This window comes from Mus musculus, chromosome 6, assembly GCF_000001635.26.
Source record: "Mus musculus strain C57BL/6J chromosome 6, GRCm38.p6 C57BL/6J".
NCBI lineage: Eukaryota > Metazoa > Chordata > Mammalia > Rodentia > Muridae > Mus > Mus musculus.
The window spans coordinates 14,720,693-14,741,520 of NC_000072.6; the positions used below are offsets into that span (position 1 = coordinate 14,720,693).

The window sequence follows — 20,828 nt, forward strand, 5'->3', positions numbered from 1 at the left end:
ATTATGGAGCTTCATTGTTTTATGCAGTCACGTCAGCACGGAGCAAATTAGCATCTAAATTACAGCTCCCTGTTCATTTATTGGGTGTACAATCTCAGTAACTTCTAAACAAACTTTTATATTTGAGGCTGCTCATGGTAATGAGGTGTATTGGTGATGTATGTGATTTTTCAGAGTCCTTTCATTATATTCTCTGGTTTGAAAAAAAAAAAAAGGGTGATGTTAAGTTTCGGCTGGTGAGGAGTCTCACAATGGGTGACAACTTTGTAGTGCCTTAACGTTGGAGCACAGTAAATTGCATACTTTAGTGGTGCAGTTGCCATATCACTATTGCAGAAGTGAAATGTGGGTGGGGGAAGATGAGTTCTAGTTCTTTTCAGTTTCAGCATTGACACTTGAAGAGACAAATGTCATTTTAATCTTAGATGATTATGAATCCATGTATCGCCATGCTAGGAGCTCCAACCAAATACAATGAAGAGTAAATTACATTATGTGACTCATTTGCTTCTGCCTCTCACTGTGAGCTAAAAGTGCGAACTGAACCATCTTCTCCAAATTTCAGAACAGATTTGATGTTCACCAAGTGTGAAATTTGTAGTAACAAAGTTTAGGATAAAATGTGCAGTATTGAATTTGTTTCATTTTAAAATTATGTAGCTCTGGCTATTTTCTTCTTCCTTGGTAATTTACTATTTTACAATGCTAAGAAACTTTGGAATTCCTACCTGGACAGAAATAGTAAAGCAAAACAGGGCTAAACATCAGCATTGCAGGCTTCTTAGGTTAAATATGACCTCACTCTTCCAGCCCTCTTACATTACAGATGAGGTTATGTTAAATGCACACCTGTCACAAAGATTAGAACTGTTCATCAAGATGGTGCCCCTTGCTTCTAATTCCTACAAACTATTACTCAGAGCCACTGATAGCGAGATAAGAAATTAATGCTATTAATTTACCACTGTGGAGAGCAGAAGCAACAAACTGAAACCAAAGTGCCTTGTGGCTCAAGCTAGATGGAGATGCTGGGACAGAGTAAGCCATGCTTGCACATTTGCAAATTATATTAGCTGAAGCCATTGAGAGGCAGGCATTGCAGCATCCTTGAAGCATAAATAGATTCATCTTCTCTAATACTGTGGCAACCAGAACACTTACCATCAAGTCTAGCTCCTTTCCATTGTGTTCGTCATGCTTCTTGTTGATATCGTCTACATTTGGATGATTGGCTCCCAAGTCATCCTTGTCCTCGTGAGAACAAATGATTGTTGGGATGTAGGACTCTGAAAAGTTAATAGGATTGGTTTTTAATTGTAAGACTGTTTTTATTGCAGATATTAACAAAAAATAGATTCTGTTTAATTTTAAATGAATATTACCTGTGAACTTTAAAGTCTCAAATTTATTTTCTTCTGGTGCTAGCAATGGTTCTTCTTTACTGCTAAAATTTAGAAAAACATACATTTGTTTTGAAATTACATCTTTAAAAATATCTTTATAAGGTGGAAAATTATCAATAAGACAAATAGTTTGCATACTCTTTCGTAATTTTGTATTACTGTATGTACATAAGTCTTCAGTGGTGACACAGTAAAAAATTCTGATTTTATGAAAACTTAAAATAATCTATACATTGACGTATTTCTAAATGAGATTATGTTGTGCTTATTAAAACATAACCAGAATAAAGCTATAAGCAAATATGTAGTTTTCATTATATTTTATTTAATCTTCCAAATTGAGAGGATTTTTGCTGTGGCATGAATTTATTCAATTGATTATCCATTGTTGCTATAAAATTGGTTTCTAACATTTAGATAGTTATGTTTTATAGTCTGTTTATCTTTCAACTACATTGTTATAAAAGGGAAAAAAATCTCTCTATAGTCAAGAGAAATAAAAGAAAACCAGATCACTAAAACCTGAAAAGCAGCTAGATTTATGCTCAAAAATCTCATGTGTGAGTTGCCACTGGCCAGTTTTAAAATGGAGACTTCAGAGAGCTCATATGTCAGTACGTACCACTTTTCTTCACAAGTCCTGAGATTGCTTTGCTTTTGTAGTAAATTTTGAATTCTTGTTAGAAATGATAGATACTTTTCTCTTTTAAGTGTCAGAAGGCATGTTAATGAGGTCATTATAACTATTAGTCTCTGATACTCAATATAAAAATATAATTAGTGAAAATTTCAGTTTATGTACAATTACTCTAATTTATATCTTGGTTTTCTTTTAAAATTCATTTCTTTTTTTACTATTATTACCAGGTACACCTGATGTGTGTGGATGGGTTCATGTGTGTAATGGCACAAATGTGACGACAGAGGACAACTCTTTGTAGGCGATTATATCCTTCCATCTTTTCATGGGTTCTGTGGATTGATCTCAGATCGCAGGTCTTGCCCACCATTGACTTCACCCACGGTGTCCTCTCTGTCTTCTTGCCAGTCTTTTTTCCTACCCACAACCACCTCTCCAGGGTTTCTCTATATAGCATGCTGTCCTAAAACTTGAACTCACAGATATCCATCTGCCTCTGCCCCCCAAGTGCAAGGATTAAAGACATGCACCATCATGATCCACCCTTAATCTATTTTTCTTATACTGATTTTTTTCCAGTGAGTTTCTGCAACAACAAGACAAACAAACAAAATAAAACAACATGAAAGAAAAGAAGTCTAGAAAGTGGCATTTGCTGATAAACTTGTATAATTGAATGTAGGCTTTTTTCAACTGAAAATTCCAGCAAGGCTAATTCTACTTTCACAAACCATGTGTAATTTGTAAACTCTCCTTTCCTGATTATGTAAGAAGGTAACTTACTTTTGTATATATATATATATATATATATATATATATATATATATATATATATTGTTGTTGTTTCATTTTAACCTTACTGAAAACATTTCTAGGCATTACAATAAAACTAGCATTCTATGTATATAAAACTTCTTAGACTATAGAGTTTGAAGTATGGAAGTTGAATTAATCTATATCCAAGACCTATAACTATGCAATGATTTGCTTTTATGAAATTCACCTACACAACAATAGTTTTACAAACAATGGTATCTCTTTGAAGAACATGCAAGCCTGAAATGCACCTACCTCCTCTGGCTCTTACAAACTAGCTTCCTCTTGAGCAAAGAACCCTGAGTCTTGGGAAAAGCTATGTGATATAGACAGCCTGTTTAGGACTGAAAATCCTGCAGTATCTTGTTCAGTACTTTGATCAGTTGTAGCTCTCTGTATTAATTGCCATATAATACAATACATATAATACTTCTGCCTCCCCAAGAAGCTTCACTGATGAGATTTGAGATACACCATGATCTAATGCATTAGCAATACATGATCAGTGGTTAGAGATATTGAGAGAACTGTTCTATGGGCATAGCAAGACAGTCATATGTATGAAGTCTCAGGGATCATGATCCCATGCACAACACCTGTGAGATCTCTAGCCAGACAAAATCCTAGCATAAAGATAGGAGGTTCACATGGAGTCCCACCTCCAGCAGGAAATTTACTGGCATTTGAGAGATGCTGGGAAAAGAAGAGTCATTTTTGTAGATTCATTTTGTGATATTTTCTTTGGTAAATCAACCACAGTCAGGGAAGGCCCTGTACCCAAGAGAAGTCAATCTTCAATCAACACTACACATTGGCACATTGGACTGTGTATGTTTTATAAAGGAGAGAGAGAGAGAGAGAGAGAGAGAGAGAGAGAGAGAGAGAAGATGGGTAGAAGCTGGGCTGCCTTGTATGGCCTCACTGGGAGAGGAAGAGCCTAGCCTTGCAGAAACTTGAAGTGCCAGGGTAAGGAGATATCCAGGGGGCCCCAATGACTCAGAGGCAGAGGGGAGATAGAATGGGGAAAGGATTGTGGGAGAGCATGACCAGGAGGAGGTCAGTGAGTAGGAGGTAATGTGAATAAGTAATACTAAAATAAAATTGAATTCAAGGATTAAAAAAATAAAAATGAGTGGGTAGAGAGGTAGGACAGGATCTGGGAGAAATTGGAAAAAGCATTAGGTATGATCAAAGCACATTATATTCTCAAAGGATGGATAAAATATTTTTAAGAGAACATATATACTATTAAAGAAACATTTAGTTATTCCCAATTCTTATTTGTTCCTAAAACACGACTAAAATTTATCTGTAGAGAGAAATTATTTGCTACTAAAAGACTTTTACATTTACGAAGGCCCATCACTGAATTTTCTAATCAATTTGAATTGCTTCATTATAAATGATTGTTTTGAAAGGACAAGAGCTTCATTTGTAAAACTTCACCCTAAGACAAGTAATTGGTGATGAAACAACTTATGACTGAGTGTCCTCAAAACATGGACATTCAGGAATATAAAGGAAAACTTTATATTTAAGGATACATGTAGGGATGGAAGCTTGATGCCCCTGAAGCAGAAATATTATATAGAACATATGTAGGAAAAATCTTTAAAAAGCTGAATTTTTTATGATAAAACTATATAAGCATATATATTTAAAAAGTTACACATACCATGTTCATAGATAGTAATGAAATAGTGTGAAGGGTGATGCTTAGATTCAATGAATTGTAGTCAAAATTATAAAGCTGTGTTTCATAGAGTTTGGATATGTTCTTCTAAGGAGAAGAACAGAGGGATAATGATGTCTATATTATTTTAAGAGTTCTTAAGCAGATTGAACTTTAAAGACAATTTATCAGAAAAGCTACAAAGCAGCTTAGAAGTAGGACTCAAAGAATAGTGAAAAGATTCATGGTCAAACCTAACATGTCAAAAAGCAGGAAGATAAGAGGATATTCAGAAATGAAAGAGAGGGACATGACTATACTTAGTGAAAATGACAGTAGAAGATAGGCAAAACTCAGCTCTAGGTGAACTAAATTATTACCATACCAAGAAAAGTCCTAGAAAATATATGATTAAACCAAGCAAGAAGTATCTATTAAATCATAAAAAAGTCATCATAAAATAAAAACTTTAGTTTGTCTCTTTTAAAAATTTAAATATTTAAAAGACATTGCTTTTTACTGTCATGTTTTAGAGCATGATTGTCTGTGAACTGCTTGTACACCATACCAATGAAAAACAGAAGAGAAGCTTGGATCTAAAGGAACTGGAGTTAAACGTGATAGTGTGCTACCATGTGGTACCCCTCCCCCAGGACTGTAAGAGCAGGAAATGCTCCTATTCATTAATTCGTCTTTCTAGCCCTACTACTAAAATTTGACCTCTTTGTTCATTGAAAGGCATTAGAAAAGGTAACCTAAAAAGTGGCTTAGTGCTTAAGAGCACTTGTAATTCTTTCAGAAGACCCAGGTGTAATTCCTAGCACCCACACTGTGGCTTATAACAACCAAGAACTCCTGTCCCAGAAGATCTGACACCATCCTCTAACATATGAAGGCACAAGGCATGCTTCCACAATATAGACATACATGCAGGCAAAATATTCATGCACATATAATAAAACAAAATAATTTTTTAAAAGAAATTGTAAAATTTTTAAAAAAAGATTAAATTTGAGGATAAGATGCTTGTATTACAGAAAAACAGCACAATTAAGAACCAGTACCTGAAAGAAATCTTGATTTTTTTTTCAGGACTATAGTTACCATTGGTAAGGCAATTTGAGAGGAAGAAATCAGTATATCTGATCATCAAAAGTCTGGTTTTGTTGTTGTTGTTGTTGTTGTTGTTTTGGGTTTTTTTTGCATAGAGTTATTTCATCATTTACAGTTTATAAACCTTTCAATCCTAGTTTTAGATAATTTATGAGACAATGTAGTTTGCTCTTTGCAATATATTATAGGCTATGTGTAAACAAAACATCACTCTTAACTTGGAAGTAACACTTATTTGACCAATTATATTTAAAGTGTTTAACTGAACAGGTTTACAATAGAGTTTAATTAAACAGGTATACAATTAGAAAAAAGAAATGAACCCATGGGCAAGCACCAATCCCTTACACTATGAATGATCCTCTGCTGTGCTTGTGGACAGGAGCCTAGTGTAACTGTCCTCTGAGGGGCTCCACACAGCTGCTGACTAAAACAGATGCAGAGACATATAGCCAAACATTGGATGGAGCTCAGGGAATCTTATGGAAGAGATGGGGAAAGGACTGAGCTCCCAAATTGAGGTTCTCCAAAGGTATAGGAATTCCACAGGAAAACCAACAGAATCAACTAACCTGGACCCTTGAGAGTCTGAGAGACTGAACCAGCAACCAAAGGGAATTCAAGGGCTGGACCTAGATCTCTGCAAATATGTAGCTGACTTGCAGCTCAGTCTTCATTCCGGTGTGCCAACAAGGGAAGTTGGGGTGGGGCAGAGGGAGCCAGTCACTAAAACTGTTGCCTTCCTATAGATCCTGTTCTCTTGGGAGCTGCCTTGTCTTGCCTCAATGAGAGAGGGTGTGGCTAACCCAGCAGAAACTTGATATGCCAGGGTGGAAGGATACTCCATGTGGGTCTCCACTCTCTCAGAGGAGAAGGCAAAGTGGATGGTGAGGGGAATGTGTGAGGGGGGCAGGCTGGGCAATGGGCAGGCCATGATCAGGATGATCAGGATGATCAGGATGTAAAATAAATAAATAAATAAATAAGGATGTAAAATAAATAAATAAATAGGAAAAATATAAAAGGACTATTGGTTAGTGACAGCAGGACCCACCTCCATCAGTACATCTGACCATGACATAAGTAAAGCTATCTTTTACTATCTCTCAGATCCCCTTTGTGTCCTGAGAACTTTTTTCCTCTTTTTTTCTTTTGTATTCCTGGTGATTGACACACTGCCTGATGCAGTCTAATAGCAAAGAAATGCTGTTGAATAAATGCACAACCCTCTTTCTTTCTAGCTCCCCCCTTTCTTTCCATCTCTTGCCAGCATTTTAATGATGCCATCTCTTCTCTACACAAAATTTCATCAAGGAAAAGCAGCAAATGATTGTCTGTGTATTTTCTAAGGCTCAGAGTGTTATCACATCCCAAGTTTAGAATTCTGGGATCAAATTATTAAAGTTGGTGAATGATAATCTAGGTTCTTTGGAGAAATAGTTCATTCCATATACTTAGAGGTACATAGAGTAGTCACCCATATCATTGAATCTGGAGAGACCAATCATTCTTCTACAGATAGTTTGAATATGTACTACTAACTATAACACATATTGAGAAACAAACATTAGTAATATCTAGATACTTACTCCAAGCAAACAATAAAATAATGACAGAAATAGATAAATCAGGAAATCATAATAATTACAGTGAACTATAAATGCTATAATAAATAATGAGATATGGTAGCTATTGCCTTAGAGATGAAAGAACATTAAAATCAGAAAAGTTGGGAACATTTCACAGATTCATTCTGAATTCACTAATTGAGAAGTAAGAAGTTTCTGATTTTAGTATAATCAAAAAATTACAAGTGACAAGTATAAAATATAAACACGAAACAGGATGCATCTGAGAGCAATAAGACTCTCAGAAGGTTTGAATTGTCAAGAGGAAAATCAAGGATGAAACTGGAGTTAGTTTAAGGCAGACTGTGGAAAGGGTTACTGTGTGTTTTTGGCAGGTTGGGTTGTTGTTGTTGTTGTTGTTGTTGTTGTTATCGTTGTTTTAGCTAATGAATATCTGGCAAGGACATTAAATGAGAGAAACATGATGAGTTCATTTAACCGAAATGTAAATGAAGTAAATGCCTAATAAAAAATTGGGGAAAAAAAGATTTAATTTAAATAGTGTTTAGATCTGTAAGGGACCGCATACTAAAAAGATATAATCCTATCATTTTAGAGAGACAGAAAGATAGAGAAATAGAGAGACAGAGACAGAGACAGAGACAAAGAGACAGATGGAGAATCAGTTCTACAACATTGGCAAAATTACAAAAAAGGTAACTAGTGGTTAAGTTCGATATCCTATTGTCCTGGTCCCTAAGCCAGGATTCTTCTGAGAAGATCAATAGTCTTGGAAAGAACACTAATTTTTCCATTCAAATATATTTTTTCCTGTTACTAAACTTGTACTTAGCTATTACGAACACTGTGACTTCAAGCCAGATAGATAGCACCTCAATACTTTGTTTTCCTCCACAACATCACTTAGTCCCTTACAAAGTGATAATTTTTTTATACTTTCCAACACATGAACCTTATAATACTTGCTATCATCGATACTGTTACTAATAATGATGCGCCATATGCACTGTACAGATTAAATATTATAGAATAGCAGCTGATGCCCATCTCCATTTAACACTAACTTTTCTGTTTTTAATATCTACCACATGTTCTCATTAATTCACAAGCTACTTTTAGGACAAAAACTTGCAGACTGTGGCTCATATACTCCTCAACTTTACAAATAGTCTTTTATCAAAAGCTCACATTCCAAAAAAGTTCAGCAGACAATCTAAACAAGCAATCTTTAGTTAAACACATTCTCTCAAAGGTGGCCTGCATGGGTGCCCATTCCCACCTTCCTACACGATTTATCTCCTGTGAGAATGTCACCAAATTAATAATTGTAGACATTTGGGAGCTGTTGTCCTACCATCACTGTTGAAATGTAGCACTTTTAGGATAGTTAATAATATATATTTTCCTAAACTCCTATAATACCATGGTGCTAAAATCTCATATATGCCCCGTAACTTACTGGAGAAACTTCTCAAAGACTTGTTCAATAAAACCATAGTCTGGTATGATGGATGTCATCAACCCATCAGGTTGAGTGGCAGAATGAGGATATCAGGGGCAAAACATAACTACTCTAACAGTGCTAAAATTGTTGATTATAACAAAGAACCATTTCCTAAAAAGTCATGGGTGATAAATTTGATGCTCCTTTTTTATTAGGTATTTTCTTCATTTACATTTCTCTTACACGCGTTCACGCGACCGGCCAGGAAAGACGCAACAAACCAGAATCTTCTGCGGCAAAACTTTATTGCTTACATCTTCAGGAGCAAGAAGCAAGAGCCAGAGCAAGAGCTCTATTGCTTACATCTTTAGGAGCCAGAGCGCAAGATCGCAAGAGCGCAAGAGTGCAAGAGCAAAAGCAAGAGAGAGAAAGAAAGCAAGAAAAAGAACAAGAACAAGAAAGCAAGAGAGAGCAAGAAAGCAAGAAAACAAGAGAGAGAACAAGAACAAGAAAGCAAGAGAGAGAAAAAGAGTGGCAAAACCCCGTCCCTTTTAAGGAGAATTCTCCTCCGCCTAGGACGTATTACTCCCTGATTGGCTGCAGCCCATCGGCCCAGTTGTCATCACGAGAAAGGCAGAACACATGGCGGGAAAACTGCCCCTGCACGTGTGTAGATTATGTTTACCACTTAGAACACAGCTGTCAGCGCCATCTTGTAATGGCAAATGTGAGGGCGGCTCCCAGCACATTTCAAATGCTCTCCCCAAAGTTCCCTATACCTTCCCCCTGCCCTGCTCCCCAACCCACCCACTCCTTCAAAGTGCACACAACTGTCTATAAAAAGATCAGCCTTCAAATGTTTGCTCATCACCTCCCATTTTATGCTATAAAGCAGTACTTAAGATACTTTACATAATGGTCTGTGTTTCAAGCTGTGGTCTCATTATGTCCCCTCTGAACATCTTCTACAAGTTTTTATTTTCCATTTTGTTTCGTTAAAACATGATGTCCTCTTATAGCCCAGGGACATAACCATAAAATTATTACTCCTCTTGCCTCAACCTCCAAAATGCTTGGATTGCTAGTGCAGGCTAACTGTCACAATCTTTGGAGGAGAACATTAGAATGTTAAAGCTGGCTCTGTGTTGCTGTTGGTGGTGCTGCTGCTGCTGCTGGGGCTGGTGGTTGTTTGGGTTATTTTATTTTATCTACTAAGTCTTCAGATTAACACCCAACATGATGTGCTCTTCCTATTATTTCTCTTTTTGATTTTTGTTGCTTGTTTTGATTTTTTTTCTTCTCTTGTTGGTTTTAAGACAGAGACAGACACAGAGAGAGAGACAGAGACAGAGAGCATGAAGTTGGGTAGGTAGAGAAATTAGAGAAGTTCTGGGAGGAGTTTAAGGAAGGAAAATAATATGACCAAAATATATTATATGTGAAAAATTTAAAATAAAATTACAAGAGTAGTTGTTGACTTGAAATAGTAGTGAAACCAATTCAAGCAAAACTACAGGGTTTCTTTTTTTATTCTCTACTATGTTTTGTGGAATCACTTATTTCCTATTATTTCATACATGTTCAAGTAAAACTTTGCAAGTATCAAAACTTTGCTAATATTTACCATCAGTTAAATAAGTGTATTGGATAAAACGTAACACAAAAACCAAATTCATAAAACTTTAAAATACAACCAAAGCCAAGGATGCTAAAGCACAAGCTGGTTGAGTGAATTAAGTGAACTGCTCAAGCATGGAAGAGAGTAAGCACAGGCTCTGGGAGACCTTTCCTGCGCTGTCTTCTGTTTTAGAGAAAGTAGAATCACTGTTGTAAATAATGCCTAGTCAGCTAAAAAGCCATGGAGTTTCTTCCAGTTTTTCATCTCTTCAAAAAATTTCAATTGTGTACATGAGCAAGTTCATGTGTGCCTGTGGGGGTGGGGGTGGGGTGGAGGGTGTGCACTCAAGCGAGCGTGTGTGTATTGCACCTGTAAAGAGATCAGAGGCAATCTAAATGAGTTAATTGTAGATCATTGAACTCGGGTTGTCAGTCTGGGTGGCAGGCTGCTACCCAGTCTCTACCTGCTGAACCATCTCTCATGACTTTTAATTCCATTGAGACCCTGAAACTATATTCTAAAATACATTTTGTTTCAATTTACATATTAGAACATTGTGTTTCATCTTGATACTTCAATTTAAAATCAATGATGCTTTATATTTTTGTGAAGAATAGTTTCAATAACAGAGAAAGAAGCAACTGAAAGTCATACGTTCATGGAGAAAATCTTGGTAGATTTTTGTTGTTTGTCTTGTCAAAGATTCTTCATTATTTTCTAGCAAGAGAAATTACAAGTCTGAATGTATTTGGTCATGTCAGTGTGGTGGGTGCTGTTTTGTGTAGCTCCTCTCCACAGCAGAAAGGGCATCTTACATTTTATTATTCTGTCATTGACTCAAGCATCACACATACTGACGGAAGTGATGTGCACTTCTCAAGGCACTGACTGAGGAGGGTCTAGTACATCATTAAGTAGAATCTTGGAAGTTGAGGTGTGGACTAAAAAAACATTGTAGGTTTCTTGGGAATGTGATGTAATTACAAGCAGAATTCATGAATTTTAAGTAGAAGAAGACTATAGATAAACCTGGCTTAAGGGACTTCTCTGCTACCACCTGCCAATTATATTTTATGGAGAGAAATGTAAATGTCTTTAGGTGATGGGTCCTGAACAACTAAAGAATGTATATCAGCAACTTGTCTGGGGAAAAAAAAAACTCTAAAACTTACTGCCCTAAGGTCCTTACTGTAACTAAGTTCTTAAAGGGCATAATTACACCCATGAAGCAGGTAGATGTCAGGAAACTAGTGACTGTCCGGCTGTAACCCCTGCTGTCTCCAAAGTTTGATTGCTCATTTTTCAAAATTTCCCACAATCTGATTCCTAAGAGCTACCTTTCTGCATCTTTCAGAAAACTTTAGAATATTAATATGTATGTTTTCCCCAAATTAATACATTCCAACTAACAATTTCTTCAAAATTTTCCCAACTTTTGTTCTATAAAAACTGATTTTAGCAAAGTTAAAACTGAGTTAGCAATGTCAGGACACATATTAAAAAACATTTGTAAATATGCTGTTTTCCCCAATAAAATCTGTAGTGTTCACAATTATCATTGAGTTACTTAGTTTTCTGAACACAGCGGTTTAGGTACTGAGAATTGGCTCAGTGGGCAAAGTACTGACTATGGCATGTGAGTTCAGGTGCCTAACACTGATATATAAAATCCAGTGTAGTGGCACCCGACATTCCAGTTCTGATAAAGCAGAGACATGAGGATTCCAGGACTAGCTAGCTAGTCTATCTAACCAATTGGTGAGATCCAGGCTAATGAGAGATCCTGTCTCAAAAAGTAAGACGAAGAGTATCTTAGTCAGGGTTTCTATTCCTGCACAAACATCATGACCAAGAAGCAAGTTGGGGTGGAAAGGGTTTATTCAGCTTACATTTTCACATTGCTGTTCATCACCAAAGGAAGTCAGGACTGGAAGTCAATCAGTTAAGAAAGCAGGAGCTGATGCAGAGGCCATGGAGGAATGTTCTTTAGTGGCTTGCTTCCCTGGCTTGCTCAGCCTGCTCTCTTATAGAACCCAAGACTACCAGCCCAGAGATGGTCCCACCCACAAGGGGCCTTTCCCCCTTGGTCACTAATTGAGAAAATGCCTTACAGTTGGATCTCATGGAGGCATTTCCTCAAGTGAAGCTCCTTTCTCTGTGATAACTCCAGCTGTGTCAAGTTGACACAAAACTAGCCAGTACAGAGAGGTACTCAAAAAAGACACTTGATGTTGACTCTGTCCTCTATTCTTATAATGCTATATATTGAATATATATATATATACAATACACACACACACACACACACACACACACACACACACACACACAGAATTGCTCAGAGGCTGTGATCCACTAAGATTAATGACTATCTACCAATGAAACATCCAAGATCCAGTATTTGTTCAGTCCACTAGATTGGGTGTCTTAGCTGGTCTTCAGTATATGCTAGAATCCTGAATAAGTGGGTTTTAATGCTAATTAAGGAATGGGATTGCCTGCAAAGGTGAGGGCTAGCAAGCAAAGAGAGAGCGTCTGTCTGTCTGTCTTCCATTTGTTTTAGATAGGCTGCCACCAGATGGTGTGGCTCTCATTAAAGGAGGACCCTCTCACTTCCAAAGATCAGCATGAAAGACAGATCTTTTCACATTCAAAGATCTGGACTGAAAGTGGGTCTTCTCACTTCAAATGATTAAAGAAAAAAATTTCCTACAGGTGTGCCTAGCCACTTTAGTTTTAGTTAATTCCAGATGTAGTCAAATTGGCAACCAAGAATACTGAGGGTACAGGGATGTGGTTAGAGTAATGACCTGGTGCAACCCCCCTGAGAAGCCAGGGCCCCTCAGGCCTCAACATGCTGATGTCTGTTCTTTTATGGTTGTTTATTTTTGTCTATATAATAAGGAACAAAATGCTAAAATTTACCACTCTTTCTCCCAATTTTGGATTCTGACAAAGAATTTCAAAGATGTATTAATATTTCTCTCTTGTCTACAGTAAGCCAAACAAATTAGTTCATGGTGTAATGAAAGTATCAATAGAGCAATTCTTCATTGTTTTTATTTACTTATTTATAATATGTATGTACATTTTGCTTGCATATATAACTTGCATTTATAAGAGACCCTCTCTCTAAAAATAAGGTGCAAATCCATTTGAGAAAAATACTGGTTATTGACCTGTGCCCTCTATTACACACATGCTTTCTTCTCTCCTCTCTATGTCTCCTCTCTCTCCCTGCTCCTCTCTTCTCTCTCCTCTCTGCCTCCTTTCTTGCCTTCCTTTCCCCATCTCTCTCTCTCTCTCTTTCTCCTCTCTTCTTCTTTTCCTGGTGCCTTTGGAAGCAAAGCTAGAAGAGGGTTTCAGATCCTGAAATTGTGGATTGTCGATAGCTGTAATGATGATACTGGAAAAGTAGCTGGTGCTCTTAACTTCTGATCCATCTCTCCAGCCCCAATTCTTCAGTATTTTTATGACACATCATAGACCCCATGTTTATTTTAAAAAATAAACTAATATCTTTAATATAATAGTTAGAGTTAACTAGATAAAGTGTTCCAAGCTATTTAAAAATTTTAAGATACTAGGAATCTTGCAGTTTAACTTTTATTTAAATATTTAATTTTTTAGTGTTTTTTTAATTAGATATTTTCTTTATTTACATTTCAAATGTTATCCCCTTTCCTGGTTTGATCTGTTAAAACTACCTATTCTGTCCCCCTCCCCCTCCCCCTGCTCACAAACCCACCCACTTCAGCTTCTTGGCCCTGGCAGTTACCTATACTGGGGCATAAAACCTTCACAGGACCAAGGGCCTCTCCTCCCATTGATGACAGACTAGGCCATTGTCTGCTACATATGCAGAGTGTGTACCCTTTGGTTGGTGGCTTGGTCCCTGAGAGCTTTGCAGATACTGGTTAGTTCATATTGTTGTTCCTCCTATGGGGCTACAAAACCCTTCAGCTCCTTGGGTCCTTTCTCTAACTCCTTCATTGGGGACTCTGTGCTCAGTCCATTGGAAGGCTGCAAGCATCCACCTCTGTATTTTTCAGGCACTGGTGAAGCCTCTCAGGAGACAGCTATAATAGGCTTCTGTCAACAAGCATTTGTTGGCATCCACAAAAGTATCTGGGTGTGGTGATTGTATATGGGCCAGAATTCTCAGCTGCGGACTATTGAATGGCTGAGAAGCACCTAAAGTAATGTTCAACATCTTAGACATCTGGGAAATGCAAATCAAATCACAGTAACACTGAGAATCCACCTCACACCAGTCAGAATGGCTAAGATGAAAAACTCAGGTGCCAGCAGATGCTGGCGAGGACGTGGAAAAAGAGGAACACTCCTCCATTGTTGGTGGGATTGCAAGCTGGTACAACCACTCTGGAAATCAGTCTGGCGGTTCCTCAGAAAAGTGTATATTGTACCTGAGGACCACCAATACCACTCCTGGGCATATACCCAGAAGATGCTCCAACATGCAATAAGGACACATGTTCCACTATGTTCAGCCAAGCCTTATTTGTAATAGCCAGTAGCTGGAAAAAACCAAATGTCTCTCAAGAGAGGAATGGATACAGAGAACATGGTACATTTAAATATTGAATGTTAAAGTTATAAAATAATTCCTTCAGATCATGATCTATTCAGCCTACTATTAAATCAGCTATGTCTAGCATTTTTATAGATATTTAAATTATTTCTACCATTAATTATTGTTTTAGTTTAAATAAATGTTTCACAGCCTGTACGTTATGGGGTCTTTTGGAACCTAATTCCATATTCCAGACATTTAATTTTATAATCATACTTTCAAACTAGTCCTTCTACTTGCACTACTTGCACATCAGAAATTAATACATCAAGAGAGTCAGGAACCAAGTAAATTAGACTAGAGTGTTCATATTAAAATCCAAATAAGAGCTCCCTTATCAAACAAGTTTTGTTTTTAACTGCATTTAGGAACTTTTTTTAGGCACTCCTGGTAGGTCTTAAGGCACCATTTCTAAATTTAATGCTTTTGTGAACTTAAGTCACACATTAAAATTATCTTAATGGGCCTTTTTGTCAATTCTTCACAATAGTATTACAAAAGGAAGGGAAGAGAAGGTACATTTAAAAAGCAAATGAAAAAGAACTCAATGGGAACCTATTTAGGCTACCTGTTGATGAGCCTGTTAGAGAGTCATTAATGCGGATCATTGACATGATAGACCATAATGACTCCTCCAGGGACATATCAGTCTATTGTGTCAGAAACTAGTTAGGGATTCATTAATGTGAAGGCTCCTGACTTCTTAATATGCAAATCATCGATGCAAAGCAATGAGGCATACTTCTCAAATGTCCACATTTTGTGTTACACATTTTTTTTTACCATCCCCTCACCCACACCTTCTGTGAACTACTTTTTTCTCTTCAATCTTCTGTGTCAGATTTCTTCACAAAAGAACCTGTGCTTAAGTGAAATCTACCCGTTCCTATTCAAAGACCTCCTCCCCTTCACCCCCTCTTCTTTGATTTAAGCCAGGTTTAAATGTACAAACCACTTGAAGCATTTTGACTAAGTCAGTCAAAATTTAGTATAAAATATGATTTTATATTTTTCTCCAGTGTCTAATTGGTTTTTGACTTACAACAGAGCAAACTGAAGAATGCATTTTTAAAAAGCCACGGGCTTCTAAGAAACCAACCATTGTATAATTTGTAGTGGAAGTGGGCGGGGCAAGTAGAGTTGACTAAGTGAAGAACAAGAGATCAGAGCAGACAAAAGCTCAAAGAAGTATGTAAGAAAGAAGGCACAATAAGCTCAATCAACAGTAAGTATCCAAACGAATGTGCTAAACTGAACGAGTAAATGAATACATAGCACACAGTGTCCTGCCGGTGCAAGTGATCCATGGATAGTATTGTTGTTTTGGAATTTTGCAATACATGCCAATAGAGTAAAATTACTACCTATATTTCAACAATATGTAAAATGGTATAGAAGGAAAGTTGTTCAGTCTTTGAACTAATACATGTTTACAACAGGCGTCAAGGACATAGCACTGCATTAACATTGTCTTGGAACCCGCGGAAAGGTCCTGAGCTAGCCTTTGCAGCTTTCCCATGCTTCTCATCTGAGACCTTATATGCTGCATTTATTCACGTTCTGCTAATTTAAAGTTTAATACAATCTTTAAAATAGAACTTAATGTGGATTTATTAATATGTATAAGGGAAGCAATATACTTTGCTGCTATTTTCTGTGAAATTTCAGGAAACAGATCATTAGATTTTAATTTGTAAACTTCGTATGCTATACCCTCTTACGCCATTTCTGTGGAAGTCTTCAGTAATCTATCATAAAATATAATGTAATACCAAAGCAGTCATACAAACATTAAATTAGGTTCTTACTACCTTGAATAGATTTTTACAGCAGTTTTATCTTATTCAAGTTGTTTACCAGAAAATCTTATTTTAACGTAACTAATTTTTATAGAATAATTATCACTGCAGCAAATTATACTTTATAACCTGGCTGGCATTCATTTTAATGTTAAGTGCCAGAAAGTACCTAATCATTGCTTGTCCTGCTTAGGTCCCAGACTGGAGTATAGAAAGTCAGATTTAAGGGAGGAAATTCAAGAAGCTCACAAATCAGACCCTATTGCCTTGTCTGTATCACAGGTGGCTTTAGAATGGATCAGAAGGAGTTCATTCTGTGAAGATAGATCACCAGCTGAAAGTTTTGGGTTCCACTTCAAATAGAGTGGTTTCCACTGCTAAGAAAACATAAGAAAGTGAAGTAAAGAAAGCTGAGTCAGAATATGTTTTGAAATCTTTAAAATAGCAAAATAGCCAAATAGTGCGTAGGAAGTTAGAATGAAGTGCTACAGAAGCACATGTGGAATTGCTCATTTTAGGTGAAAGGGCCAAGTGTCCCTGAGATGGGAGTTGTGTCGATAAAGACCTCAGCTACATTCTTTGAGTAGTGCAGTCCAGAATTTGCAGTTATCCTTGAAACTAATTCTGTGGATAATTTTTAAAAGAACTTAATACGACTATTGAATGTTCATAATAATGCAAAATAAATTTTGAAATGTATTTGTTACAAGAAAATTTAGCAAGTGCTGGACAGTAGTCTTGAAATTGAGCCAAAAGGCAGACATCGAACTGACTATGTCTCCATAAAGTTTCAAATCCAATGAAAGACAAACACAAGCTAGCACTTTCAAAATCCCTTTCAGGGCTGGGTGAAATTTCCTCAAGACATAGTGCTTACTATGACAGGATGTGGACCCAAATTAAAATCTCTACTACTAATGGTTCTGGTTTTGTCTGTACACCTATAGTGATTCTGGTACTGTAAAGAGGGTAGCAGGACTACAGGGATTTTTGGCTGCCTCCTTAGTTCTAGGTTCAGTGAAAGACTCTGTGTCAAGGGAATAAGGCAGAGAGAGTGTTAGGTTAATGCATATAAGGCCCTCCTTGAGACTCCACATGTACAAACAAGGATATACAACACAGAGACGTCCTATGTACAAGGAGAATGAATAGATGCATGCATGAACATACACACACACACACACACACACACACACACACACACACAAACACAAAAATAAGTGTTAAACAAATTAAATTTCATGTATATGTTGCATGATTGAGGTAGCATGGACTCCCCTAGAGCACATGCAGGAATAATAAAGAAACTGCCTCACACATGGTCAAGTGCAGTGGCCAGGCAATTGGTTTACAAGGGGAGGAAACACTTCATCTGAGATCCGAAGGTTACTGTGAATGTGCAAATATGAGTCCCTCAGGCATAGGCCATGCATCGAAAGCCCAGGAAGTAGATGGGGGGGGGGGGATAGATTTTTATTGTTCTTCTCTTCCTAGGTTAAGGCAAATACTATCACTATAATGTGTAGCATAACTGCTCAATGGCACAGATTGGGACAATCCTATATTCCCTAAAAGCCTTACCTGCAAAAGACCAAGGCTGCCAATGGAGCTTCCTGATATTTTGCAGCATAGACTAGGTCCCATGACCATGTTCTTCAGAAAGGACTTGTTACTGTAAACCCTTTCCCTCATGGGTCTCATATAAAATTCTTCAAAGAAGGTAGAGTTATCTACCTCCACAGAAAGGCAGGGTTCCATATCTATTACTATCAACAGAAGACATAACTTAATCAGAACTTCCCTAACTGACACTGGTGACCGCATGTTTCTGACCACTCAGATGTCCTCTGGCATCTATCTTTATTCTCTAAAAAAACAAACAAACAAAAAAACCCAACAACAACAAGACAAAACAAAACCACGTAGTTCATGTTCTCCCCCTTATCAAGATGTTTTACTGTCTGCTTTTAACTCTTCAGTGTCTTCAAAGTGAAAACACTCTTTAGAAGTTCCCTTTATTTATAAATAGAAATTTACTTTACCATGCTAAATGTGCTCCTTTGTTCCCGTAAGAAATACAAAGTGTATCCCCTGCATCTCTGCCCCATGAGTCTTAATGCTGCAGCATAAGAAACTGTTCATGTGATATTTTTCCAATTGCCATGGGTTAAACAGTCTTATTATGTCTTTGGGATACTATAACTAATAACAGATTTAGGATATATTTAAATTTTCAATTCAATCACATTTGTATCCTTTCTTTACTCTCTATTCAAGCTTTCATATACCAGAGTCGTCTGGAAAGCATTAAAACTTTGTGTACCTAGAACTTGTCCCAGACCATATATGTCAGTCTTCTTAGCAGAACTTGAGTATAGATACTGTCCTCTCTTCTCAGGGTATCCAGGTTGGAGACACATTGGTTATCGCTAGTCAGCACTCATTTTTTACTGTAAGAAGGTGTGACTAGGATAAAATTCAGCCCTAGCAAAACTTTCTTGCTACTTCAGATTTATTGTGAGGTAGGCACTAAGGAGGGCAATAAACATAACCAAATGCACTAGTGTTGATACAAATTGTCTGTATATTCTATTTCTGCTACAATAGATCTATTGAAGAATGTTTAATAGATCTATTAAACATTAATTTTAAGTAATCATAGAAATTACACACCCATACCTCAGTGAATTCATATTTCATTTTTTTATTTTTGTATAGAAAACTCTACATATGATTCCTCTCTGTAGAATATAGTTGTAAAAGTTCATCATCACTTTTGTTGACTGTTAATGCTTATTATAAAATTGACCATGTTTATGAAGATTTGAAGTTGGCCTAGCAAAATATTTTCTAGCTGTTGTACTCAGTGGCAAACTGCCAAACCATTGCTGTAAATGCAAGCATCATAAAGCGTAGTACCAAGGACACTATAGGACTAGATCCCATAAAAGAAACATTTAGAGTCCAGAGTTAAAATCAATGGTGATGAGGTGACTGGTTTTTAAAAACTCAGAACATGCAGTAGATTGCCTTGAATGCAAGTTCAGGGATGATGCAAATAGTTTAATTTGTGTGCTTTTTATAATGAATAAAGGAGTGTTTCACATAAAAAAAAAAAAACGAGTAAGCACATTTATTTTGATCTTTATTTTCCCAATATAGTACATGAGTATATTTACTTGCTCTCCTTCAGATTCATTTTTTTCAAATGTTAGTTTGATTTCTATGTACATTACACTGATTTGTAGAAAACATTTCCTTTCACAAAAGCCAATTTATACAAACTTGTCTACTCTGTACAGAAACCATAGCCTGTATACAAGACAAAGAATTATGAAAACAAATAATGATGTAGAGTGATTTAGAACTTTTAAAAAGAAAACTCAGTTGTGGAATTTCTTCTTTGATCACACTAACTCTAACAACTCCAACTTCATTCTAACAGAATTACTAAGGAAGTCATTTAGCAAAACCCAAGATGCAAGCAATAGGATTTGAAGAGAAGTTGGTGTCAGACAAGGTAAGAAAACAATTCCTGTGCCTATCCTTGTCCTTCTGTTTCCCTTCCATTTGTGCTTACAAACTGTTGGGTAAGAATCAAATTTTTTCCCTGAAGAAAACAGGCACAGATATCCATAGAACAGGTCTTTTTCCATCACTCTTAACCTTAAAACTCTTCAACAAGTCTCTTCTCTTGGCTTAATTGTCAATTAAGTCTCACAATAACCACATGACTATATGCTAGTGCTGGGTGGCTCCCTTGAGCATGGAACCCTTTCTAATTACAAGCTGCCTCCATCTACTAAAATCTTGTATCAATCTTTTATTATCCAAGTCAGTTTCTTATCTAGTAAAATGTGAGCAACATGAGAACAAAGTTGGTGTCTTTCCCTGACATATCTACAAAGTTAAAGACAATACTTGAAAAATGTGTTCAGAAAACAGTTCTCAAATGAATGAAGATCCTACAAATAATTTCTTCTGGTAATTATTGTCTGTTGAAGCTCTCTATCTGTGCATCTAAGGAGCCAAGACACTGCTTTGTTGCTGGTATTTGATTTCCTTATTCTGTGTTAACCAAAATCCCAAACGTCCCAAAATTCAAGTTATTAGAGCAACAACCATATTAATTTTCATGGA

At 36.7% G+C, this 20,828-nt stretch overlaps 1 protein-coding gene across 1 annotated transcript in view; it reads right to left on the reverse strand.

The window, feature by feature from the left end:
• Ppp1r3a (protein phosphatase 1, regulatory subunit 3A) overlaps nucleotides 1–20,828 on the reverse strand; it is a 41,453-nt gene that overhangs the window by 6,871 nt on the left and 13,754 nt on the right. The window contains exons 2-3 of the mRNA NM_080464.2: nucleotides 1,383–1,444; nucleotides 1,162–1,286 (exon numbers count right to left, since the gene is read on the reverse strand). Coding sequence (NP_536712.2) covers nucleotides 1,162–1,286; nucleotides 1,383–1,444 — 187 coding nt within the window. The remainder of the gene's footprint in view (nucleotides 1–1,161; nucleotides 1,287–1,382; nucleotides 1,445–20,828) is intronic.